Here is a 23,365-nt window from a genome sequence, read left to right as displayed (position 1 = left end):
AGTATTACTCAAGTGTCCAATCATAACGACTTTCGAGGTCTAAAACTGGACGCAGAATACCGACAATCACTGGTAAGTTATGCGGCCTTCATATTGAACATCCAATTTATTTTACGGAAGAGACATGGCTCTTGTTGGGAAAAATGGGGGTAATTTTAACTCTGAGTGATGGTATATAATGGACGATATGGAATTTGACCCCGTTACATGCCCTGCTCAGTTTCCCTTTAATTTAAGTCCATCGAGGGGAAAATCTGGAGGGGCCCTATAAAAGCCTATTCGATATCGTCCGTTTTCTGCCATCGCTCAAACTTAATATATACACATATATATATATATGTGATAATTTTATATGCATAAATAGTATAGCATCTTCTCGGATTGTTGCTTAACTTCAGTCTGAAAGTTTCAATGAAGCCCATGACTTAAATGTAATCCAATATTTACACACAATATCCCCTGTCTACTGATGAGAATTTTCTGAGCCAACATTTATATATGGAAATCTCAAGCTGTTGTTCAACACGACACAACCGGCTGCATAATGAATATAAATACAGGGTTAGGAGCAAGATCGTTTTTCTCAGTTTACTCGCTTTGATGTTAAATGCCAACAATGACTCATTTAGACCAACTAGCCTCCATTATTGTGCAGTAAATTTATCGTTTCAGTTCCAATATCTAGTTGTTGGATGATTGTTGTTTGGAACGTGAGAAGTTAATTAAATTGCACGCTTGAGGTAACATTGTATTTTGAAATGAGAAGTAAGTGAAGCTATTTGCACCAACATCTATAGCTCTCTGGCAAACAGAAATATAGTATTCCTTCAGCGTATTTGTAACAACAGTTTATTTAATTTGTACTTAACACAAGGTAAAATTAAAACAACTGCATTAACTCGTATGCCTTCCACCGAATTAAGGCACTAATTTTTACATTGATGCAATTATATTCATTTGTATTTGAATAGACAGTGTAACCTATACGTTAATAATATTAACATTTTTACATGTTTTATTATTGTAATGATAGACAACAGTATATAACTTATGTGGGAAGATTTTAACTTGCCTCTATTGGATGGTTAACCTAAATAGGCCGCGGGAAAACCTTCTTTTGGTTGAAAATTGTAGCGAAATTTCATTCAAAAACAAGACCCTAGCGATTTCAGAATTTGGCAGCTGAGAGCGAAAAGAAAAGATGATCGTAGCAATAATATGCTGATCGATTGTTGCCCAAGCCGTTTACACAACTACATTTTTTGAGGATGTAACTAGTAGAGTAGTCAAGGGAGAACCAGTGGATATAGTGTTTTGGACTTTCAAAAGGCTTTTGACAAGGTCCCACACAAGAGATTAATGTGCTAAATTAAAGCACATGGTATTGGGGGCAATGTATTGACGTGGATAGAGAACTGGTTGGCAGGAAGCAAAGAGTAGGAATGGCAGGCAGTCACTGGTGGGGTACTGCATGGTTCGGTGCTGGGACCCCAGCTATTTACAATATACACTAATGATTTGGACGAAGGAATGAATGTAATATCTCCAAGTTTCCAGATGATACTAAGCGGGTTGGTAGTATGAGCTGTAAGGAGGATGCTAAGAGGCTGCAGGTTGATTTGGACATGTTAGGTGAGTGGGAAAATGCATGGCAGTTGCAGTATAATGTAGATAAATGTGAGGTTATCCACTTTGGTGGAAGAAAGGAAGGCAGAATATTTTCTGAATGGTGACAGATTAGGAAAAGGGGAAGTGCAACGAGACCTGGGTATCATGGTGCATCAGTCAATGAAAGTTGGCATGCCAGTACAGCAGGCGGTGAAGAAGACAAATGGCATGTTGAAATTCATTGCGAGAGGATTTGAGCATAGTAGCAGGGAGGTCTTACTGCAGTTGTACAAGGCATTTGTGAGGCCACATCTTGAATATTGTGTACAGTTTTGATCGCCTAATCTGAGGAAGGACATCCTTGCTATTGAGGGAGTGCAGCGAAGGTTCACCAGACTGATTCCCGAGATGGCAGGACTGACATATGAAGGGGACTGGATCTACTATGCTTGTATTCACTGGAATTTAGAAGAATGAGAGGGGATCTCATAGAAACGTATAAAATTCTGACGGGATTGAACATGTTAGATGCAGGAAGAATGTTCTGGATGTTAGGGAAGTCCAGAACCAGGGATCACAGTCTAAGGATAAGAGGTAAGCCATTTAGGACCGAGATGAGGAGAAACTACTTCACTCAGAGAGTTGTGAACCTGTGAAATTCTCTAGCACAGAAAGTTGTTGAGACTAATTCGTTAGATATATTCAAAAGGGAGTTAGATGTGGCCGTTACAGCTAAAATGATCAACGGGTATGGAGAGAAAGCAAGAATGGGGTACTAAAGTTGCATGATCAGCCATGATCATATTGAATGGTGCTGCAGGCTCGAAGGGCCGAATGGCATAGTCCTGCGCCTATTTTTTCTGTTTCTAAGACTGGGGAACAAAGTTTTCTTCAGAGGTTTCTTTTCTTTTTCTGGTTTTATGAACTGAAATATTAACATCCTCAAAACGTGAACCTTGAAAACAAAGCACTTCTCCAGTTTGAAAAAAAGGAACTTCATGAACATGACATAAAATTATCACATTTATCACTATATTCGAAATTAAATGAATTAGAAATATGCAATTGTAGATTCGGTGTCAGCTTAGTTACAATGTCACAAATTGCTATTGTCACTCTGTAATATAAAGAGAATTTTCAGTCATTATTAAGGGACATGTTTGCACATTAATGAATGTGGCACTTCCTTCTCATTCAACAAGGGTTTATTGTCCAGTCTTTACTTGGGGGATGCAGCCTTCACTGAGCACTGAAGTGAGTGTCTTGAGTCCCCGTATTAAAAAGGGAATTCCCAGTGACACGGGGAGGCTCCTGGACTGATTCACCGACCAGACGAGTAAAAGGTCCAGGAATTCAGATGGGAAAACCGAAAGCACAATGTGCAAGATTAAATCATTTCCATTGTTCTTTATTTCAATTGGCAATGGTCTACCATCAATATGTCTTGAAAATATTGATTGCAAACACAATGCATTGGCACATCATTAATTAGCTGATGAAGATTAATTCCCTTCTCCATTATTAGTGACATTAGTGTACTTAAACAAAAGCTATATTAACACATAATAGAGAAAGGAATGGAATGATATGATAATAGCTGAAGAGATGTGGGGGTTGGTTGCTGTGGAGTATAAACAAGTTGGGCAGAATAGTCTATTTGTCCTCTAAACGCTATGCAATTATATTTAAAATAAATTGTAAACACCTTCAGTTGGATCACGATTCCAATAGGGATATTAACCGGGAAATATGTTCAAGACTGCATTTAAAGTGAGTCGCGGAATATGGGCGTCATTGGATAGATCGAAATGTATTGCCACTTTCTCGTTCGTCATGAGAAGATGGCGGTGGACCATCTTTTTGATCCGTTGCATTCCATTTGGTGAAGTTACTCCCTCGACGGTGTGAGGTGGGGAGTTCCAGCTTACAGCGGCTATGAAGGAACTGTGATATATTTCCAAGTCGGGTAGGTGGTAGACTTGTAAATGGAGTCGGCGAAGATGCTGTAGCCATGCACCTGCTTCTCTTGTCCTTCGGGCGGAGGTCCCATTGTGAGAGGTGCTGCCGACGATGCCTCAATTAGCCACTGCATGCATTCTGTAGATGGACCACACTGCAGCCACGGATGCGCCGGTGTTGGAGAGAGTGGATGCTTAAAGTGATCAAAGTTTGCACGTGTTTGTCCAGTGATCTCAATCACTTGTCATGTAAGTTTTATTTGTCTCGATCCTTGATCTCTCTATTCCACCTGCTCTCCCTCTTTCGCACACCCACACATATATTTTGGTTGATTTTATCTAGCTTAGCTTTCTTTGCAGAATACGATATTATTTTTTTTTAGCTCACTCAGATTGTGTTGGGAATATGTTTTATAACAAAATGTTCTGGACGCCATTAATTCTGAGTCCGATATTGGTACCTGAAGAACACAGAACACATTGGTGGAGCGGTCTGCTGGTACGTTTTCAGCCAATGTCCTTAGCAGAAAATGTTTGAAGGAATGTCACTCTGCTTGGAACTGAATAGATGAGACGGGTGATTGTATTGCCATTTTTTTTGCACGGAACGCTTGCTACAATATTTTGCGGATTGTCATTTATTTTAAAACGGTTAGCGTTGCCGTTAAAATAGCATAGAGACGGAATGTCGCTCATTTTTATTGTTTCCTGTCCGAAGTTTGATTGCCTATTTCTCTATTCAATCAAATCAATCTGATCTGTTCCTCAATTCTATTAACCTGCCTCACACCCCTGACCTAACAATAAGCGATCTAGGTGCTGGCAATTTCAGTCGAACTAATCTCGGCAGCTTTTAATGGAGCGAGTTCCAGATTGTCACGATCCTTTGTGTGAAGAAGTTCTTCCTTCCATCAGCCCTGCAATTGTACATCTCTAATTTAAATATTATGCCCCTAATTCTGTACTCTCCCACCAAAGGAATACGTAACTGTCTTTCTACCGCAGTAAATCCTTTAATCGTTTTATACACGTCACTCAGATCGCCTCTTAATATTCTGCATTCAAGGCAATGCAAGCCAAGTCTATTCAACCTGTCCGAATAATTTAAATTATTCTCGCCACGGGATCAATTCAGGTGAATCTGTACTGCATCCCCTCGAACGCCAATATATCGTTCCTGAGGTGCCATGCTCATAACTGTGCAGTACTCCAGTTTTGGTCTAACCAAATGTACCATAAATTGTATGCCTTTATATTCCAGCTCCCTTGTAATGAAGTCTAACAGCACATAAATTATAAACTTTTTTAACATCGACTTACAACACAGAAACAGGTCATTCGGCCCTGCTGGTCTTTGTCGGTGTTTATGCTCCACGGGAGCCTCCTCCCACTCCACTTAATTGTTCTCTATCAGCGTATTCCTATTCCTTTTTCCCTCATGTGATAATCCAACTTCCCCTTAATTGAATCTATGCTATTAGCCTGAACTGCACAATGCGGTATCACGTTGAACATTCTAACCACTGTCTGGGTTGGTACGGGGAGGTGGTCCAAGTTCCATTCGCACCTAGCAATGTTATGCTGATCTTACCCGGTATGGTACTGAGCCCCTACAGAAAAGCAATGAATCAGATTTGATCCCCGGCCTGTGCGATTAGCTCAGCTCACTCTGCGTTTTACTGATCATCAAACAGATCTGCAAGGCCTCAGGTTCCAACCCCGGCCTGTGCTGAGTTCGTTTAACACATCCAGATTGGTACTGAGCTGCAAGGCAGAAGGGCCCAGGCTCCACCCTGGAGATGTACTGAATTGTCTGATCACAACCAGTATAGGACTGACTTCTGCACAGATCGGGAAGGGACCTGGCTCCAAACCTGCCATGTGCTGTTAGCGAATTACAACCTGTGTGTTATTGAGCCCCACATGGAACAAGAAGTGTCCAGGTTTTGTTCAAAGCCTTTGCTGAATTTGGTATAGGGCCATACACACGGAGCAGAAAGGCTCTAATATCCAACCCCTGCCTGTGCTGCCTTAGCTGATCTCACCCAGTGTGGTGCTGAGCTCTATGCAGAGATGGAAGGGTCCAGGTTCCAGCCCTCTTAAATATTTGCTCAGCTCATCTGCTATGGTATTTATCTCATACGGAGCTGGGGGCCCCAGATTCTAAACACCAGCGTTGCTGATATATCGCCCCCTCCCCGCGGGGTGGTACTGAGCTCCATCACACAGAGCACCAAGGGCCAAAGATCCATTTCAGCTTGGCGTTTTTCGCTGTAATCACTCCCTGCTGTACTGAGCCTCACACAGGGCAGGAAAGACACTGGTTCCATCCCTGCCACCTGCTGTTAAGTAATTACAACCGGTGTCGTATTAAGCCCTGGCAGAGCAGGAAGAGCCGAGGCTTCAATTTCTATCTGTGTTGAATCTGTTAATGAGCCACATGCATTGTGCAAGAAAGGCACAGATTCCACTCCCAGCCTGTGCTAAGTTAGTTGGTCCACCATCTGTGCTATTGAGCCACATAGAGTGTAGAGGGCCCAGCTACCGTGCCCAGTCTGTCCTCGTTTATCTTTTTTTTAATCCTGTGTGCTACTGAGCTTCACACTGATAAGGAAGTGCCCAGATTCCATCCCGAGCTCAGCTCACTAGGTGTGCTACTGAACCACGTGCACAGCTGGCTGGGCAACATTTCGAACATCCACTTGTGTTGGGTTAGTTCCTCCCAGCCACAGTGGTACTGAGCTGCGCACATAGAAACACAGACATTTACAGCACAGAAGGAGACCATTTCAGCCCATCGTGTCCACGCCAGCCGACAAGGAGCCGCACAGCCCTTGATCAGCAGCCCTAATGGTTACAAACAAACCTATGAACAATGACGGAAAGGCAAAGAGTACCCAGCCCAACCAGTCCTCCTCACGCAGCTGCGACATCTCTTATACTGCAAACATCTACACTCCACCCCAACCGGAGCCATGTGATCTCCTGGGAGAGACAAAAACCAGATAAAAATCCAGGCCAATTTAGGGAGAAATAAAATCTGGGAAAATTCCTCTCCAACCCATCCAGGCGATCGAAACTAGTCCAGTAGATCACCCTGGCCGTATTCTATTCCCTGCACGACTTACCATTATATCTGCGCCGTCCAACAAAATATCCAGTCTAATCCCAATTACAAGCACAAGGTCCGTAACCCTGCAGGTTACAGCACTTCAAGTGCCCATCGAACTATCTCTTAAAAATGATGAGGGTTTCTGCATCCACCACTCTTCCAGGCAGCGAGTTCGAGAACCCCACAATCCTCTGCATTAAGAAGCCCCCCGCCCCTCAAATCCCTCTAAAACTTTCACCAACCACTTTCAAACTATGCCCCCTACAAATAGACCCCTCCACCAATGGAAATAGACAATTACTATCCACTATGTCCAGGCCACTCAATATTTTGTATACATCAATGAGGTCTCCTCTCAACCTCCTCTGTTCCAGTAAGGACAAACCCAGCCTATCTAATTATAACTAAGATTCTCCATTCCAGACAGCATCCTAGTAAATCTCCTCTGCACCCTCTCTAGTGCAATCACATCCTTCCTATAATACGGCAACCAGAACTGCACGCAGTATTCCAGCTGTGGCCTAACCAAAGTATTATACGATTTAAGCATAACCTCCCTGATCTTGTGTTCTATGCCTCAACCAATAAAGGCAAGCATTCCATATGCCTTCTTAGCCACCTTATCCACCTGGCCTGCTACTGTCAGGGATCTGTGGACTAATGGTGGAGCTTTGGAGGCGTGGCCTATTCAGTTGGAGCTGTGCTGTTGTGAGAGAAGGAACTCCCTGCTGAAGCTCCTGTCTCGAAGGCCTGGAGTGAACCCTGAGAACAGCCCAGGAAGAGGAGGAGAAGGCTGGCTTACTACACATTCAACGTCCAGAGGGAGAGGAGGAGAGCAGAAAATTTATCATTTATTGCTACTACAGAGAGTTGGAGAGAGGGGGAAAGGAACATCCTGAGAAAACACCATCCAGTGTGGAAGGAGGGAGAGCCATTTCGACAATCTTCGACAGGTGGGTGTGTTTTGGTGCATTCCTCAAAAGACTTTGTTGTATCGGTGGGGGGAGGAAAGAAGACAACTTGAGGCCCGGAACATCGCGGGGGGTGTGTGTGTGTGGAAGTGTGTGTGGGGGTCTTGCTTACAGCTAGGCCCCACACACCACTGAAGCACCCCTCCCCCATTGCCTAGCCTGGGATAGCTGGAGCTACCTGGCTGAAGTCGTACTAATCACCCTATTTATATCGTTGGGAGTGTGTGCCTGGGTGGCTCCAGCTACCCCAATTGAAGACATCTTCTCCCCCCACCCGAAGACCATTCTACAAAGACTGTTTTTTGCCATCTGGGGAGTGCACCCCAAGAAACACCCACCCATCGCTGTGAGGGGAGACCTGCCCTCGCAGCTTCCCTCTTTCCAACCCCCTCACTCTTTCACTCTCTCTCTCTGTCTCTCCCCTCTCTCTCTCTGAGAGCCCTTTCCTCATAATTATAAAACAATTAAGACAACTGGGCAGAGGGAGCAAGGCCCCTCCCCATTCGTTAACTAGGGGAGAGGTGTGTCTCTTTTAGAGCTCCCTCTGCTCAAAACACCAACGAGGCGAATTAAAGACCATTAAGGCCTGTGACTTTGGGGTGGGTGTAGCCCTTAAAGGGACCCCGTGATGGCGACCCCATCCACGCCGGTGGCAGGGCCAGCTAGGACATATGCGCAGGCGGCGTCCACATCCATGGCGCCTCCTGCGCCTCCTGCTGCCCTGCCACCTTTCAGACTGATAACAAAAAAACATGGGGTCAACAGCTACACTCACTCCACAATGAGCATCGAGGAGTGCGTGCGGGCGATGGCTGGGGTAGTCGGCCCCTCGGCCATTGTCGCAGCCTCCAAGATGTCTGGGAAGGCCGTGTTCTTCCTGGGGTCGGAGCGGGCGGTGTCCCTGGCCCTCGAAAAGGGGCTCACGGTGGGCGGGACGTTCCTGCCGGTGGACCCTCTCGAGGCCACCGTGCAGAGAGTCATCATTTCAAACGTCCCGCCCTTTGTTCCCGCTGAGCTCCTCCTCCCTCACCTACACCAACTGGGGGAGGTAAGGTCAGGGATCAACCCCATACCGCTTGGCCTCAGGGAGAACAGCCTGCGCCATGTGTTCTCCTTAGGCCGCCAGATCTTTGTCCGGCTGGCGCGGGAGGAGACGACGGAGGGATCATTTAATGTGGTGCACGAGGGGACTGCCTACCGCGTCTTCTGGACGTCGGACAGCGTGCGGTGCCATGCCTGCAGGGAGGTGGGGCACGTTCGCAAGAACTGCCCCGCCTCCAAAGCCGCCAAACCACCGAAGGCAGCCAAGGCTGGCGCCACCGCCACCCCTCCTCCTAGTAGCATCCACGTGCCGGGAGCTGTAGGTGCGCGGGCATCATCGGGGGCCTTTGTTTTCATGGCCTCCGGCGGGGAGGAGGGAGAGCGTCCAATCGGAAGGAAGGCGCGGAGGAAGGCGAAACATCTCGAGTCGGGTCCCCTCAGTGCGCCAGACAGCTTGAACACCGCGCTCAGCCCAACCCTGACATCGGCGAGCGCGGGGTGCCCTGAGCCTGTGCCCGAGCCATTGACCAGTATCACAGAGCGGCTCGAGCGCGGGCAAAAAAAGAAAAAGGCGGGGGTGGAGCGGGAGGCCTCGGCAGACATGGAGGTTTCCCTGCCTCCGCGTGCCCCCAGGAACAAAAGGAGGCGCCGCTCCAATGAGGCGGAGTGGGAACAACATCCCTCTGCGGAGGAGTCGGTGCCCACCGCGTGTCCCGCATCCCCCACCAGCGCCCCCAAACTGCGCTGCAGGCAGGAGGAATCTGTCCCTGGGGAGGGTGAGAAAGTCGAGGCTGCCCAGCCTCTGCCTCCCGGGGATGGCGTGGAAGATCTGCCTGTCGTGGGGGGCGTGGGGCCAGCGGAGGAATGCATTGCCGCCGGGTCGAGCGTCCCGGGGACTGAGGCGGGCGGGGCCGAAAAGGCCGAACCTGAACCCGCCCAGCCTTTATCTAACTTCCCCCGGGTGTCGCTCGGCCCGGAAGAAACGGAAATTATGAATAATTTTAACGATTCTGTACACGCTGGGCCGGGGGATGGCGGCGGGGAGGGGGAAGAACAACAACCCTCGCCCCCTACTTTGGAGCTGAGGTACTTGGAGGACCTGGAACATTACTTTGACCAGGTCTCTCCGTGTTCCACGGTTGCTGGGGCGGAGGAGGAACCCCTTCCGCTGTCGCTTCCTGACCCAGCACCACTTTTAAAAGAGCCCAGTGGGGACTCCTCTGCCGACGATCCTGGGGGTGGAATCAGGGCAGAGCCAGGGTCGGATGGAGCGGCCGGGCCGTTTGCCGTACCTCGTGCGGTCGACAGGCCGGCTGCTGGCGGCGACCTCCCGGAGGGGGACGGGGACTCGGTGGGGGACGAGGGAGAAGATCTCGAGTCCATCGCCAGTGAGGCGTTGGATCTTCTCGTGCCCGCCGCTGAGTCCCCCCTCATTCCTGCAAAGGAACTCCGGGACTTTTTGGTCCAGAGCCAGGGTCGCCGCAACCGAGCCCATCTGGCCCTGGAAAGATGGTCCGAGCCGGGGCTGCTCGTCGCGTCCGTCCACGCCGCCGCTAAAACCATGGCCGCGGGCGGGCCCTTACCAAAGGCGCAAGGCCTTGAGCTGCGCCGGCTCAAAGGGTTCCTCACTGGGCTGCTGAAGGAGTGGAGGTCAACAAACGACTCCACTCCCCCCCCCACAATAGGTTAGGTAGAGGTTGCACTCTGCTTTTGTCATGAAGATAACCATAGCCAGCCTCAACATCAACGGCGGCAGAGAGGCACACCGTAGATTTAACAATTTGTCGCTCCTGCGGGAGGGGAAATATGCGGTGTGCTTCCTGCAAGAAACCCACACAGTTCCGGGGGACAAAGCCACGTGGCTCCTGGAATGGCAAAGAGAGGTCCGCATGAGGCACCTCACTACTTGGGGGTGGCCATCTTGTTGGCCCCGCATTTTCAGCTGGAGCTCTTGGGGGTCGAGGAGCCCGTGCCAGGCCGCTTGCTGCATGTCACGGTTCGCCTGGGGGACGTGCCGCTCCATCTCGTGAACGTGTACGCCCCTCAGCCCGGCCCGCAGCAAACGCGCTTCTTCGAAGAAGTGTCCGCTCTTCTTGGCTCCGTCGACGTCGGTGACTGCATTGTCCTCGGGGAGGATTTTAACTGCACCCTCGAGGCGAGGGACCACTCCGGTGCCCCGCAGAGCATGACGGCGATGGTGAAGTTGAGGGACCTGGTCGGGTCCTTCAACTTGGTGGACGTCTGGCAAAATCTCCATCCCGACTCCAGCACCTTTACTTGGGTGAGGCCTGGAGTAGGCTGGTCCAGAGTCGACTGCCTTTACATGTCTCGGGCGTACGTTTCCTGCGTCCCGGCGGCCTCCATGCGACCGGTGCCGTGTTCAGACCACCACCTGGTGTAGGCGGAGCTCGCTTCACTCCGCGCGAGGACGGGGTCCGCGTACTGGCATTTTAACAACCAGCTGCTGGAGGACGTGCGGTTCCAGGACTCGTTCCATCGTTTCTGGGCCGACTGGAGAAGGAAGCAGTGAGGCTTCTCCTCCTTGAGGCTATGGTGGGACGTGGGCAAGGCTCACGTCGCGTCTTCTGTCAAGAGTACGCGAGGGGGTCGACCAAGAGGCGGGCGGCCAGGGTCGGGCGCCTAGTAAAAGAGGTGCTCGACCTGGAGTCCCGTCTCGGTCAAGTCGTCGAGGACCCGGCCCTGCGGATGGTGTACGAAGCGAAGAACGCCGCGCTTAAGGACCTGCAGCTCATCGGGTCCCGAGGCGCGTTCGTGAGGTCGCGGATCCGGTTCCTGCGGGATCTGGACCGCGGCTCCCCCTTCTTCTACACGCTGGAAAAAAGACAGAGTGTCCGTAAGCAGCTCTTGACGCTGCTGGCCGACGACGGCTCTCTCGTCTCAGATCCGGAGGGCATCAACAACAGGGCCCGTGAATATTACGGGGCTCTGTTCTCTCCGGAGCCGTCCAGTGAGGAAGTGCGTAGAGTTTTGTGGGAGGACCTGCCGAAGGTCGGCTCGGAGGGCGCCGAAAATCTGGAAGCTCTGCTAAGCCTGGCGGAGCTGACCGGCGGCCTAGCCCGGCTCTCAAGGGGAAAAGCCCCGGCGCTGGACGGGCTGACCGTGGAGTTCCACAGGGCGTTCTGGGACATTCTGGGGGGGCGACTACGCCTGGGTCCTGGGGGAAAGTCTGGCGACCGGGGAGATGCCCCTCTCTTGGCGCAGGGCAGTCATCATCCTGCTGCCTAAGAAGGGCGATCTCTGCCTCCTTAAGAACTGGCGCCCGGTCTCCCTCCTCAGCACGGACTACAAAATCTTCGCCAGGGCGATGTTTGCTCGCCTTGGCGCTGTGCTGGACCACATGATCCACCCCGACAGTCCTACACGGTCCCGAGCCGGACAATCCACGAGCTCCTCCTCCCTCACAGACACCAACTGGGGGGTGTAAGGTCAGGGATTAACCCCATACCGCTCGGCCTCAGGGAGAACATCCTGCGCTACGTGTTCTCCTTCCGACATCAGCTCTTTGTCCGGCTGGCGCGGGAAGAGACGACAGAGGGCAGTTTTAATGTGGCGCACGAGGGGACTTCCTACCACGTCTTTTGGACGTCGGACGGTGCCATGCCTGTAGGGAGGCGGGGCACGTTCGCAAGAACTGCCCTGCCTCCAAGGCCGCAAAACCACCGAAGCCGGCCAAGGCTTGCGCCGCCGCCACCCCTCCCCCTAGTTGCGTCTGCGTACCGGGAGCTGTGGGTGCGCGGGCATCATCGGAGGCCTTTGTTTTCGCGGCCTCCAGCGGGGGGAAGGGAGAGCGTCCAGCCGGAAAGAATGTGCGGAGGAAGGTGAAACACCTCGAGGCGGGTCCCGTCTGTGCGCCAGACATTCTGATCACTGCGCTCAGCCCAACCCTGTCACCAGCGAGCGCAGGTTGCCCTGAGCCCATGCCCGAGCCCTTGACCAATACCGCAGAGGGGTTTGGGCGTGGGCAAGAAAAGAAAAAGCGGGGAGTGGAGCGGGAGTCCTCGGCAGACATGGAGGTCTCCCTGTCTCCGCGCCCCACCAGTAACAAAAGGAGGCGCCGCTCCAATGAGGAGGAGGGGGAACAACATCCCTCCGCGGAGGAGTCGGTGCCCGCCGTGTGTCCCGCGTCCCCCACCAGCGCCCCAAACTGCGCCATAGGTGAGAGGAATCTGTCCCCGGGGAGGGTGGGGCAGTCGAGGCTGCCCAGCCTCTGCCTCCCGGGGATGGCGTGGAAGATCTGCCTCTCATGGGGGGCGTGGGGCCAGTGGCGGAATGCGTTGCCGCCGGGTCGAGCGTCCTGGGGACTGAGGCGGGCGGGGCCAAAAAGTTCGAACCTGAGCCTGCCCAGCTATTAACCAACTTCCCCCGGGAGTCGCTCGACCCGGAAGAAATACAAAGTGTTAACAATTTTAATGATTCTGTACATGCTGGGCCGGGGGGTGGCGGCGGGGATGGGGAAGAACAACAACCCTCGCCCCCTACTTTGGAGCTGGGTGAATTGGGGGAACTGGAACATTTCTTTGACCAGGTCTCTCCGGTTTCCCCGGTTCCTGGGGCGGAGGAGGTACCCCTTCCGCTGTCGCTTCCTGACCCAGCACCACTTTTAAATTAGCCCAGTGGGGACTCCTCTGCCGACGATCCTGGGGGTGGGATCAGGGCAGAGCCACGGTCGGATGGAGTGGCCGGGCCATTTGCCGTACTTCGTGCGGTCGACGGTCCGGCTGCTGGCGGCGACCTCCCTGAGGGGGATGGGGATTCGGTGGGGGGGCGAGGGAGAAGATCGAGAGTCCATCGCCAGTGAGGCGGTGCATCTCCTCGTGCCCGCTGCTGAGTCCCCCCTCATTAACGTAGAGGATCTCCGGGACTTTTTGGTCCAGAGCCAGGGTCGCCGCAACCGAGCCCATCTGGCCCTGGAAAGATGGTCCGAGCCGGGGCTGCTCATCGCGTCCGTCCGCGCCGCCGCTAAAACCATGGCCGCAGGCGGGCCCTTACCAAAGGCGCAAAGCCTTGAGCTGCGCCGGCTCAAAAGGTTACTTGCTGGGCTGCTGAGGGAGTGGAGGTCAAAAAACGACTCCACTCCCCCCCCCACCCCACAATAGGTTAGGTAGAGGTTGCACTGTGCATTTGTCATGAAGATAACCATAGCCAGCCTTAACATCAACGGCGGCAGAGAGGCACGCCGTAGATTTAACAATTTTTCGCTCCTGCGGGAGGGGAAATATGCGCTGTGCTTCCTGCAAGAAACCCACACCGTTCCGGGAGATGAAGCCACGTGGCTCCTGGAATGGCAAGGAGAGGTCCGCATGAGCCACCTCACCGCCACTTCTTGTGGGGTGGCCATCTTGCTGGCCCCGCATTTTCAGCCGGAGATCTTGGGGATCGAGGAGCCCGTGCCAGGCCGCTTGCTGGACATCACGGTTCGCCTGTGGGACGTGCCGCTCCATCTCATGAACGTGTACGCCCCTCAGCCTGGCCTGCAGCAAATGCGCTTCTTCGAAGAAGTGTCCGCTCTTCTTGGCTCTTTCGACGTCGGCAACTGCATTGTCCTCGGGGGGGATTTTAACTGCACCCTTGAGGCGAGGGACCGCTCCAGTGCCCCGTCGAGCATGACGGCGATCGAAAAGTTGAGGGACCTGGTCGGGTCCTTCGACTTGGTGGACGTCTGGCGCAATCCCCACCCCGACTCTAGCGCCTTTACTTGGGTGAGGCCTGGAGTAGGATGGTCCAGAATCCTGTTTCCTGTGTCCCGGCAGCCGCCAATGGGCCGGTGCCATGTTCGGACCACCACCTGGTGTGGGTGGAGCTCGCTTCGCTCCGTGCGAGGACGGGGTCTGCGTACTGGCATTTTAACAACCAGCTGCTGGAGGATGAGCGGTTCCAGGACTCGTTGCGTCGTTTCTGAGCTAACTGGAGAAGGAAGCAGGGGGGCTTCTCCTCCTTGAGGCTATGGTGGGATGGGTGCAAGGCTCACGTCCGCGTCTTCTGTCAAGAGTACGCGACGGGGTCGAACAAGAGGCGGGCGGCCAGGGTCCGGCACCTAGAAAAAGAGGTGCTCGACCTGGAGTCCCGTCTGGGTCAAGTCGTTGAGGACCCGGCCCGGCGGACGGTGTACGAAGTGAAGAAGGCCGCGCTGACGTACCTGCAGCTCATCGGGTCCCGAGGCGCGTTCGTGAGGTTGCGGATCCGGTTCCTGCGGAAACTTGCTGGAAAAAAGACAGAGTGTCCGTAAGCAGCTCTTGACGCTGCTGTCCGACGACGGCTCTCTCGTCTCGGATCCGGAGGGCGTCAACAACAGGGCCCGTGAATATGGGAGAACCTGCTGAAGGTCAGCCCGGAGGGCGCCGAAAATCTGGAAGCTCCGCTAAGCCCGGCGGAGCTGACCGGCACCCCCGACCGGCTCTCAAGGGGAAAAGCCCCGGGGCTGGACGGGCTGACCGTGGAGTTCCACAGGGCGTTCTGGGACGTCCTGGGGGGGCGACTACGCGCCGGTCCTGGGGGAAAGTCTGGCGACCGGGAAGATGCCCCTCTCTTGGCGCAGGGCAGTCATCGTCCTGCTGCCTAAGAAGGGCGATCTCCGCCTCCTTAAGAACTGGCGCCCGGTCTCCCTCCTCAGCACGGACTACAAAATCTTCACCAGGGTGATGTCTGCTCGCCTTGGCGCCGTGCTGGACCACATGATCCACCCCGACCAGTCCTACACAGTCCCGGGCCGGACAATCCATGATAAAATCCATCTCGTCCGGGATCTCATCCATCATTCCCAGGAGGGTGGTCTGTCGGTTGCCTTCCTATCTCTCGACCAAGAGAAGGCGTTCGACAGGGTGGATCACGACTATCTGTTCAGGGCTCTGCGCGCTTTCGGGTTCGGGACGCATTTCGTCGCCCGGATCCGACTTTTGTACGCTGCCGCAGAGTGTCTAATTAAGGTTAATGGGTCCTTGACAGCGCCCCTTCGCTTTGGGAGAGGGGTGCGCCAGGGATGCCCCATGTCTGGCCAGTTATATGCCATCAGCGTGGAGCCTTTCCTGCGCCTCCTGCGGACGAGGTTGATGGGACTGGCTCTACAAGGGCTGGGCGTGGAGGTCGTCCTCTCGGCTTACGCCGATGACGTGCTCCTCGCGGTAGAGGATCCCGCTAATCTGCGGAGGATGCGAGAGTGCCAAGAGATTTACTCGGCCGTATTCTCCGCCAGGATCAACTGGGAGAAATGTTCCGGACTCCTGGTGGGTCAGTGGCGGGTGGACTCCTTGCCGGAGGAGCTCAGGCCTTTTGCCTGGAGCACGACCCATCTCCTCTATCTGGGAGTCTACCTTAGCCCCGACGAGGAAGCCTAGCCGGCGAACTGGCAAGAGCTGGAGGCCAAGGTCGCCGCTCGCCTAGGGCGCTGGACAGGACTGCTCCGAGTGCTGTCCTACAGGGGTCGAGCGCTAGTCATAAACCAGCTGGTGGCCGCCATGCTGTGGTATGGGCTGGTCACTTTGACCCCTTCCCCTGCGTTTGTCACCAAGATACAGAAGAAGCTGGTGGACATCTTCTGGAACAACAGGAAGCTCTGGGTCTCTGCCACGGTCTTGAGTCTCCCGCTTGGGGAGGGCGGTCAGTCATTGGTGTGCGTCAGCGCCCAGCTCGCGACTTTCCATCTTCAGACCCTGCAGAGATACCTTTACGTTGAGCCCCCTCCTAGGTGGCGTGCTCTGGCGATGTATTTCTTCCGCCAGCAGCACGGCCTCAACTACGACACGCAGCTCCTGTTTGTGAGCTCAGGGGGCGCCAGGACCGCCGTCCAGGAGCTGCCTGTCTTTTACAATGAACTCACCAGGGTCTGCAACAAAGTTTCCACCAAGCGCAGCTCTCCACGGGCTGGAGTGGCTGCTCGGGAATCCGTACCTCCACGACCGAAGTTTTAGGTGGCAGTCGAACGAGAGGGCTGTGGCTGGTGATGTGACCAGGGTCAGGTACCTGCTCGATGGCGGAGGAGCGGGCTGGATGGCGCCAGACACGCTGGCGCTGCGCCTAAATTCGGCCGACGTCCGCCGCGCGGCCGATGCCATCGAGTCGCTAAAAACAGCTCTGGGCCCTGACTCCGTTAGGTGCATCGAGGAGGCTCAAGCACGTGGGGAAATCCCGTCCGAACTGAGCCCCGTCTGGACGGAATTCCTCACCGGCGCCAAACCCCGGAACCTCCCTCGGGAGCCAGCGCCTCACATCTTGAGCCGCCTTAGGGTAATCCCCTCCGTGCCTTTCAGTTCCGCGCGGAGAGGTTTCCTGTACGGGCTGCTCCTGCACACTCTCAACTTTGCCATCCTCGCCTGCCATCCGGACACGCCATGGCGTACCATCTTGCCGTCCGGAGGAGGCGGGGGTCCCCGATGGAGGGCACTCTACGCGGGAGTCCTCCCACTATTGATCGGGGACTTGGCCTGGAGGGTGGTGCACGGAGCAGTGCCGTGCAATAAATTTTTAAGCCGGTTCACGGGCTCCCAGGCCGCCTGCAATTTCTGCTGTCTGGAAGAGTCCATGTTCCATATTTTTATCGAATGCACGAGGTTGCAGCCCCTATTTTATTATTTAAAGGGGCTGCTCCTGAAATTCTGGTTGCACTTCAGTCCCACACTCCTGATCTTTGGGCACCCTGTGCGGAGGGGAGCGGGTAGGTCCGAGGGCCTCCTTGTGGGACTGCTCCTGGGCACGGCCAAGGGTGCCATCAGCCGGTCCAGCCAGCGGGCGGTCAAGGGGGTCATTCAGCCTAACTGCCTGCCTCTCTTCCGTGTGTACATCCGCGCCAGGGTGTCCTTGGAGATGGAGCACGCGGTGTCCACCGTTACACTCGTGGCCTTCCGCGAGAGGTGGGCGCCGGAGGGACTAGAGTGCATCGTTACCCCCGGCAACCAAATTTTAATTTGATTTTATTTATTTTACAGTTTGATTAGTTTTAATTGCCGGTTTTAGCGTCCCCCTCCCCTTTTATAGGGGGCACGTGTAGAATTTACGATTTTATGGCCCAAAAAATGTTTTTAAAAAGTCAAAAAAAAGAGTAAAAAAAACAAAAAAAACAAAGTGCAGTTTGAAAAATGTTTGGAGTGTCCTCCAGATTGGGGGGCATTTGATTTAATGTTTATTTCGTTTTCCAACCAAAAAGAGTTCTGTGGACAAGCACTCCAAGGTTCCTTTGTTCATCTACGCTATGAAGTGGCATAGCGCTTAATGTGTATACCCTTTCCTTATTAGCTCTCCCACATTCCTCTGAATTAAATTCCATTTGCCACTGCTCTGCCCACCTGACCAGTAGAGCTGACCAGCTGACCTGACCAGAGTAGGAAAGGCCCAGTTTGCATTCATGCCTTGTGTTGTTGGCTGATCTAACTGCCTCTGGTACTGCGTGACAAACAGAGTAGAATGCATCTAGCCGTATTGCTTCCCTTACCCTTATACCATGCCTGTCAAAAAAATTATCAAACTCAACTTTAACATTTTCAATTCAACCCAGCCTCAACAGTGTTAGGGGGAGAGTGTTTCAAATTTTCACCATTTGTTAAGAAGTTCTTTCTGACAGTAACCTTGAACAGCCTACTTCTAAATTTAAGTTAATACCCCCTTATTCTACACTACACCGCCAGAGGAAACAGTGTCTTTCTATCTATCCTATCAATTTGTTTAATCAGATTGAAAGTAAGTGGTAGGAGGCATGGACGGGGTTTGAAGATAATATCTTTCACCCAGAGCATGGTAGGGGTCGGTAACTCACTGCCTGAATGGGTGCCAGGGGGAGAAAAACTCATAACATCTAAAGATTACTGGGCTATGCACTTTATGTGCCATAACCTAAAAGGCTACGGATGAAGAGCTGGAGAGTGGGATTAGGCTGGATAGCTCTTTGTTGGGTCAGCACGGACACGATGGGTCGAATGGCCTCCTTCTGCACTGTAAGTTTATATGATTCTATGATTCGCCAGCCAGATGGGACATTTTCTCGGTTTTAATCCTGCCAAGAATGTTATATATTTCTATTAGATCACCTCTCATACTTCTAAAATATGGGGAATATAGGCCTAGTCTGCTTAATTTCTCCTCATAGCTAAATCCACTCATTGTAGGAACCAATCTAGTGAACCTTCGTTGCACTCCCTAACAGGCAAGTATGTATTTTCTTAGGTAAGGAGATAAGAACTGTGCTAAGTACTCCAAATGTGGCCTCACCAATGCCCCATATTATTAGAATATGAGACCATAAGAACATAAGAAATAGGAGCACGAGTTAGGCCACCTGGCCCTTCGAGCTTGCTCCGCCATTTCATAAGATCATGGCTGATCTCATCATGGACTCAACAACACTTCCCTGCCCGCTTCCCATAACCCTTTATTCTCTTATTGCTCAAAAATCTCTCTATCTCTGCCTTAAATATATTCAATTACCCAGCCTCCACAGCTCTCTGCCCCAGAATTTCATAGATTTACAATCCTCTGAGAAAATAAATTCCTCCTCATCTCAGTTTTAAATGGGCGGTCCCTTATTCTGAGACTATGTCCCGTAGTTTTAGATTCCCCCATGAGGGAAAATATCCTCTCTGCATCCATCTTGTCGAGCCCCCTCATTATCTTGTTTGTTTCAATAAGATCACCTCTCATTATTCTGTACTCCACTGTGTATAGGCCCAGACTATTCATCCTATCTTCAAAAGTGAACTCCTTCAACTCCGGAATCAACTTAGTGAACCTTCTCTGAACAGCCTCCAATGCAATGACCATCCTTCCTTAAATACGGAGATCACAACTGTATGCAGTACTCTAGGTGTGGCCTCACCAATAACCTGTACAGTTGTAGGACTTAATCTGCTTTTATACTCTAACCCCCTGCAATAAAATCCAAAATTCTATTTGCTTTCCTGATTACTTGCTGTACCTGCATAATAACGTTTTTTGTTTCACGCGCAAGGACCTCCAAGTCCGACTGTACTGCAACACATTGTAATTTTTCTCCATGTAAATTATAATTTGCTTTTAATTTTTTTCTGCCAAAGTGGATAAACTCACATTTTCCCACATTATACTTCATCTGCTAATTTTTTGCCCACTTACTTACCCTGTCTATATCCCTTTGCAGATTTTTTGTGTCGTCCTCACAATTTGGTTTCCCGCCCACATTTATAACATCAGCAAACTAGGCTACATTACACTCGGTCCCTTCATCCAAGTCATTAATATTGATTGTAAGTATTTGAGGACCCAGCACCGATTCCTGCGGCGTCACACTGGTCACTGTTTGACAACCGGAAATTGACCCATTTATCCTGACTCTGTTATTTAGCCAATCCTTTATCCATGCGAATATATTACCCCCAAACCGGTAAACTTTTATTCTGTGCAGTAACCTTTTATGTGGCAACTTATCGAATGCCTTCTGGAAATCCAAATACACCACATCCACTGTTTCCACCTTATCCACCCTGCTCGTTACATCCTCAAAAACGCCAGCAAATTTGACAAACATGATTTCCGTTTCATAAAACCATGCTGACTCTGCTTCCTTGTTTGAATTATGCTTTTCCAACTAATCCGCTACTGTTTCCTTAATAATGGTCTCCAGCATTTTCCCAAGGACAGATGTAAGACTTTACTCATATACTCTAATTCCTTTGCAAAAAATCATAAGTGAATATCCCCTGATAAGACCTGTAATACTCGTATCTGCATGGGCCATGCCCCAAAAGTTTTCAGTCTGCTGCATCTTCAAGAACAAAAGCTGTATTTATATAACACCTTTAACATAGTCTGACGACCCAATGTGCTTCACAGGAGTATTCTAAGACAACGAATTTGAGACCGGGCCATATAAGATGAAACTAGGGCAGATGTCCAAAGGCTTGTTGAAAGAGGTAGGTTTTAAGGAGTGTCTTACGGGAGGAACGCAAGGTGGAGAGGCATGGCGAGGTTTAGCGAGGCAATTCCAGGACTCTTGGCCCAGGCAACGTACGGCATGGCCACCATTGGTTGATCAATTATAATCAGGGATGCACAAGACGGCAGAAGGAGAGGAGCGGGCATTGCAATCAGCTGTATTTGTTAAAGGTAAGTTTAACATTTTTTATTGTAAAAAAACCTGAAAACGTTTAGAAAATTTTTAAGAGTTCTTTAGAGATTTAAAGTATTTGAAGTGTTTTAATTACTTTTAAGGAGATTTAGAGCCTTAAAGGGTTTTAAAGACGTGTTTATGAACTTGAATTAAATAGCAAAATGAAATTGAAGCAGCTTACATGAATACATTCCTCAATGAGGTTGAGCCAAAGTGCCTGTGGCTCATCGGGACCATGAGGCCCACGTAAAGGAGAATTGTTAGCTTGGACAGAAGTTGCACAGGCTGTTAGTGCTAACTATGCTGCCCCCATGGACAGCAAAATAATTGTACAGTTATTATAAATGTAAGATGAAAAAGTTGGTAAAATGTAACTTTACTATTCTAAAACTTGTTTTGTTGATAGCTATTGTGAAGTGACTTGACTATACAAGCTGTTGGACTTCTTTCTTATTCTTACTCATTTTGTTGCTTTAAATATCAGTTTACACACACCCTCAGTTGTAGTAATGCAGGATCAAGTCTTTATAGAAACCTCATACTTTCCACAACCAGTATGAGTGCACATATCTTGCAATATTACACAAGATCAATATGATAGCTGCTGAGATCCACACTGTCCGTGATTCCAGTGTGAGCTGCTAAACAGCGTTTCTTTACTTTTTATACTAACTTTCTCTTTGATCACTACATTCCATGCATACTACCAATAAATCATAGCACGTCAAAGGTCCATACAAATGCCATAGAATAACAACATAAACTAAACAATCAGGCTCTCAACTATTCTAGTTGATGTGCTGCCTTAATAAAACCTTCCCCTCCCTATATAGAGTTACCAGATTGACACATTCAGATTTGGCAGAATAACGCTTACACATCCTACTATTACCTTTGCCCTGAAGACATTCTTCCCCAAACTCCTCTCAGCCAATTTGCGACCCATACTCAGCACAAAGCTGTTTCAACTTTGGACCCAGCATGTGCTGAGCTCACAGACTGCACAGCACAAATAGCGAGCTATTCTGATAATACGGACTTTCACTCCCATACGGTCTTCTGAATTGATCGAAAAATGCAATTGCTTTGGAGATGGTCAGAGTCTGTTGTGCGTGTAAACATCTCTAATCGGTACTCCACATGAGTTTAGTTGTGAAATTTGAATTAGTGAACTGCAACCTGTCTCCAAAGCAGGCAACTGGTCTCTGAAGCAAGAACTGAAGTTTGATTACTAATTCTGTTTTTGAATTTGGAGCAAGAGGAAGGAAATCTGCAAGAGACAGAATGGTGCCACTTTTCGCAAAATCCACCTCCTTCGATCCTCAGACACGCATGCAAGGAGTGTGTGTGTGTGTGTGTGGGGGGGGGGGGGGCGGGGGGGAAGAGTTCTGTTACCTTTTAAATGTTTGGTATTTAATTGTCGCTGATGTGTTATGTCTTGAAGTTTATATTTATGACTGATAATGCAATTACCCATTTTGTTTCGGATTATAATGTCTGTATTCACTTTAAAGTGTTCAACTGTTTTGATTAACATCCAATTTAACATTAAAATAGTTAAAGTAGAAAAAAGCAGGTTTATATCTTGAATGTAAAGTCTTTCTTGCACAAAGGAATCCAAAAAAATCACATTAAACTATTTACATTTTCTATCATCCAATTTACATTACAAATTTAAAGACTAAGTACATCAAAAAGGTGCGTTAAAAGTCTTTGCTGCTGCAATAAAAGTTCACTGTTTCACTTTAAATTGTGTGTGTTTTCCGTGCCTTGCTGGGAGATAGGGAGGTAGGAGGCGACACTCTCATCACCTCGGAACTGTGTTGGCTACCAGCTGTTTCGTGACAGCTTTGATTTCAGCAGTACTTGGCTTCTCCCCATTAGACCTCGCCACAGGGACATCAATGTTGACATTTTCCACGGCCTCCATTTCAGCAGGGAGCTGGTCTGCAGTGTTAAGGGTCAAACCTTCCTGCAGGGCAAAGTTATGCAAAGTGAAACAGGCCATCACAATCATTGACATTTTCGCAGGACAGTACTTCAAAGTTCCCACCCGACCTGTTCAGGAACCGAAAGTGTAATTTTTGAAACCCGATTGTCCACTCTGCCACTTGCCATGTGACAGTTGTATCTCTCCTCTGCCTCCTTACTGGTCCTGCCGTATGGTATCATCAACGATGCTTTTAACAAGTAGCCCTTGTCACCCAATATCCTAGCAGATCCTGGAGGCAATGAGCTAAGGGCGCCATAAAAGGGTGAGTGCCAGAGGACGAGGGAGTCATGAGCACTTCCCGTGTGATCTGCATTCCTATTTAAGATCCTCAATTGGATATCAGGGTCGATCATTACATTTACGGAATGAAACCACTTCGAGTTGATGTATGTCACTGGTGTATCAATTGGTGCCTTCAATGTAACAGGGGTTGCATTGACGGCCCCAATCACTTTAGGCAAGACAGCAATCCTATAAAATCCCAGGATATTTTCCTTTTGCTGTGGAATGGATAAGTCCAAGTCTATGACCTCAGAGGTCCTACGGACTATGGCATCTGATCTGGTAAATGCAGGCCCCCGCAGAGTTCTGGGT

At 50.5% G+C, this 23,365-nt stretch overlaps 1 protein-coding gene across 1 annotated transcript in view; it reads left to right on the top strand.

Annotated features, from left to right (window-relative positions):
- Positions 1 to 16,408: 16,408 nt before the first annotated feature.
- Positions 16,409 to 23,365, top strand: part of LOC139274018 (neoverrucotoxin subunit beta-like) — a 74,479-nt gene continuing 67,522 nt past the window's right edge. Inside the window, exon 1 of the mRNA XM_070891072.1 lies at positions 16,409 to 16,591. Within this exon, the coding sequence (XP_070747173.1) occupies positions 16,409 to 16,591 (183 nt within the window). The remainder of the gene's footprint in view (positions 16,592 to 23,365) is intronic.

The sequence above is a fragment of the Pristiophorus japonicus genome, chromosome 9, assembly GCF_044704955.1.
Source record: "Pristiophorus japonicus isolate sPriJap1 chromosome 9, sPriJap1.hap1, whole genome shotgun sequence".
NCBI lineage: Eukaryota > Metazoa > Chordata > Chondrichthyes > Pristiophoridae > Pristiophorus > Pristiophorus japonicus.
This window is presented reverse-complemented; position numbering and strand designations above follow the sequence as displayed.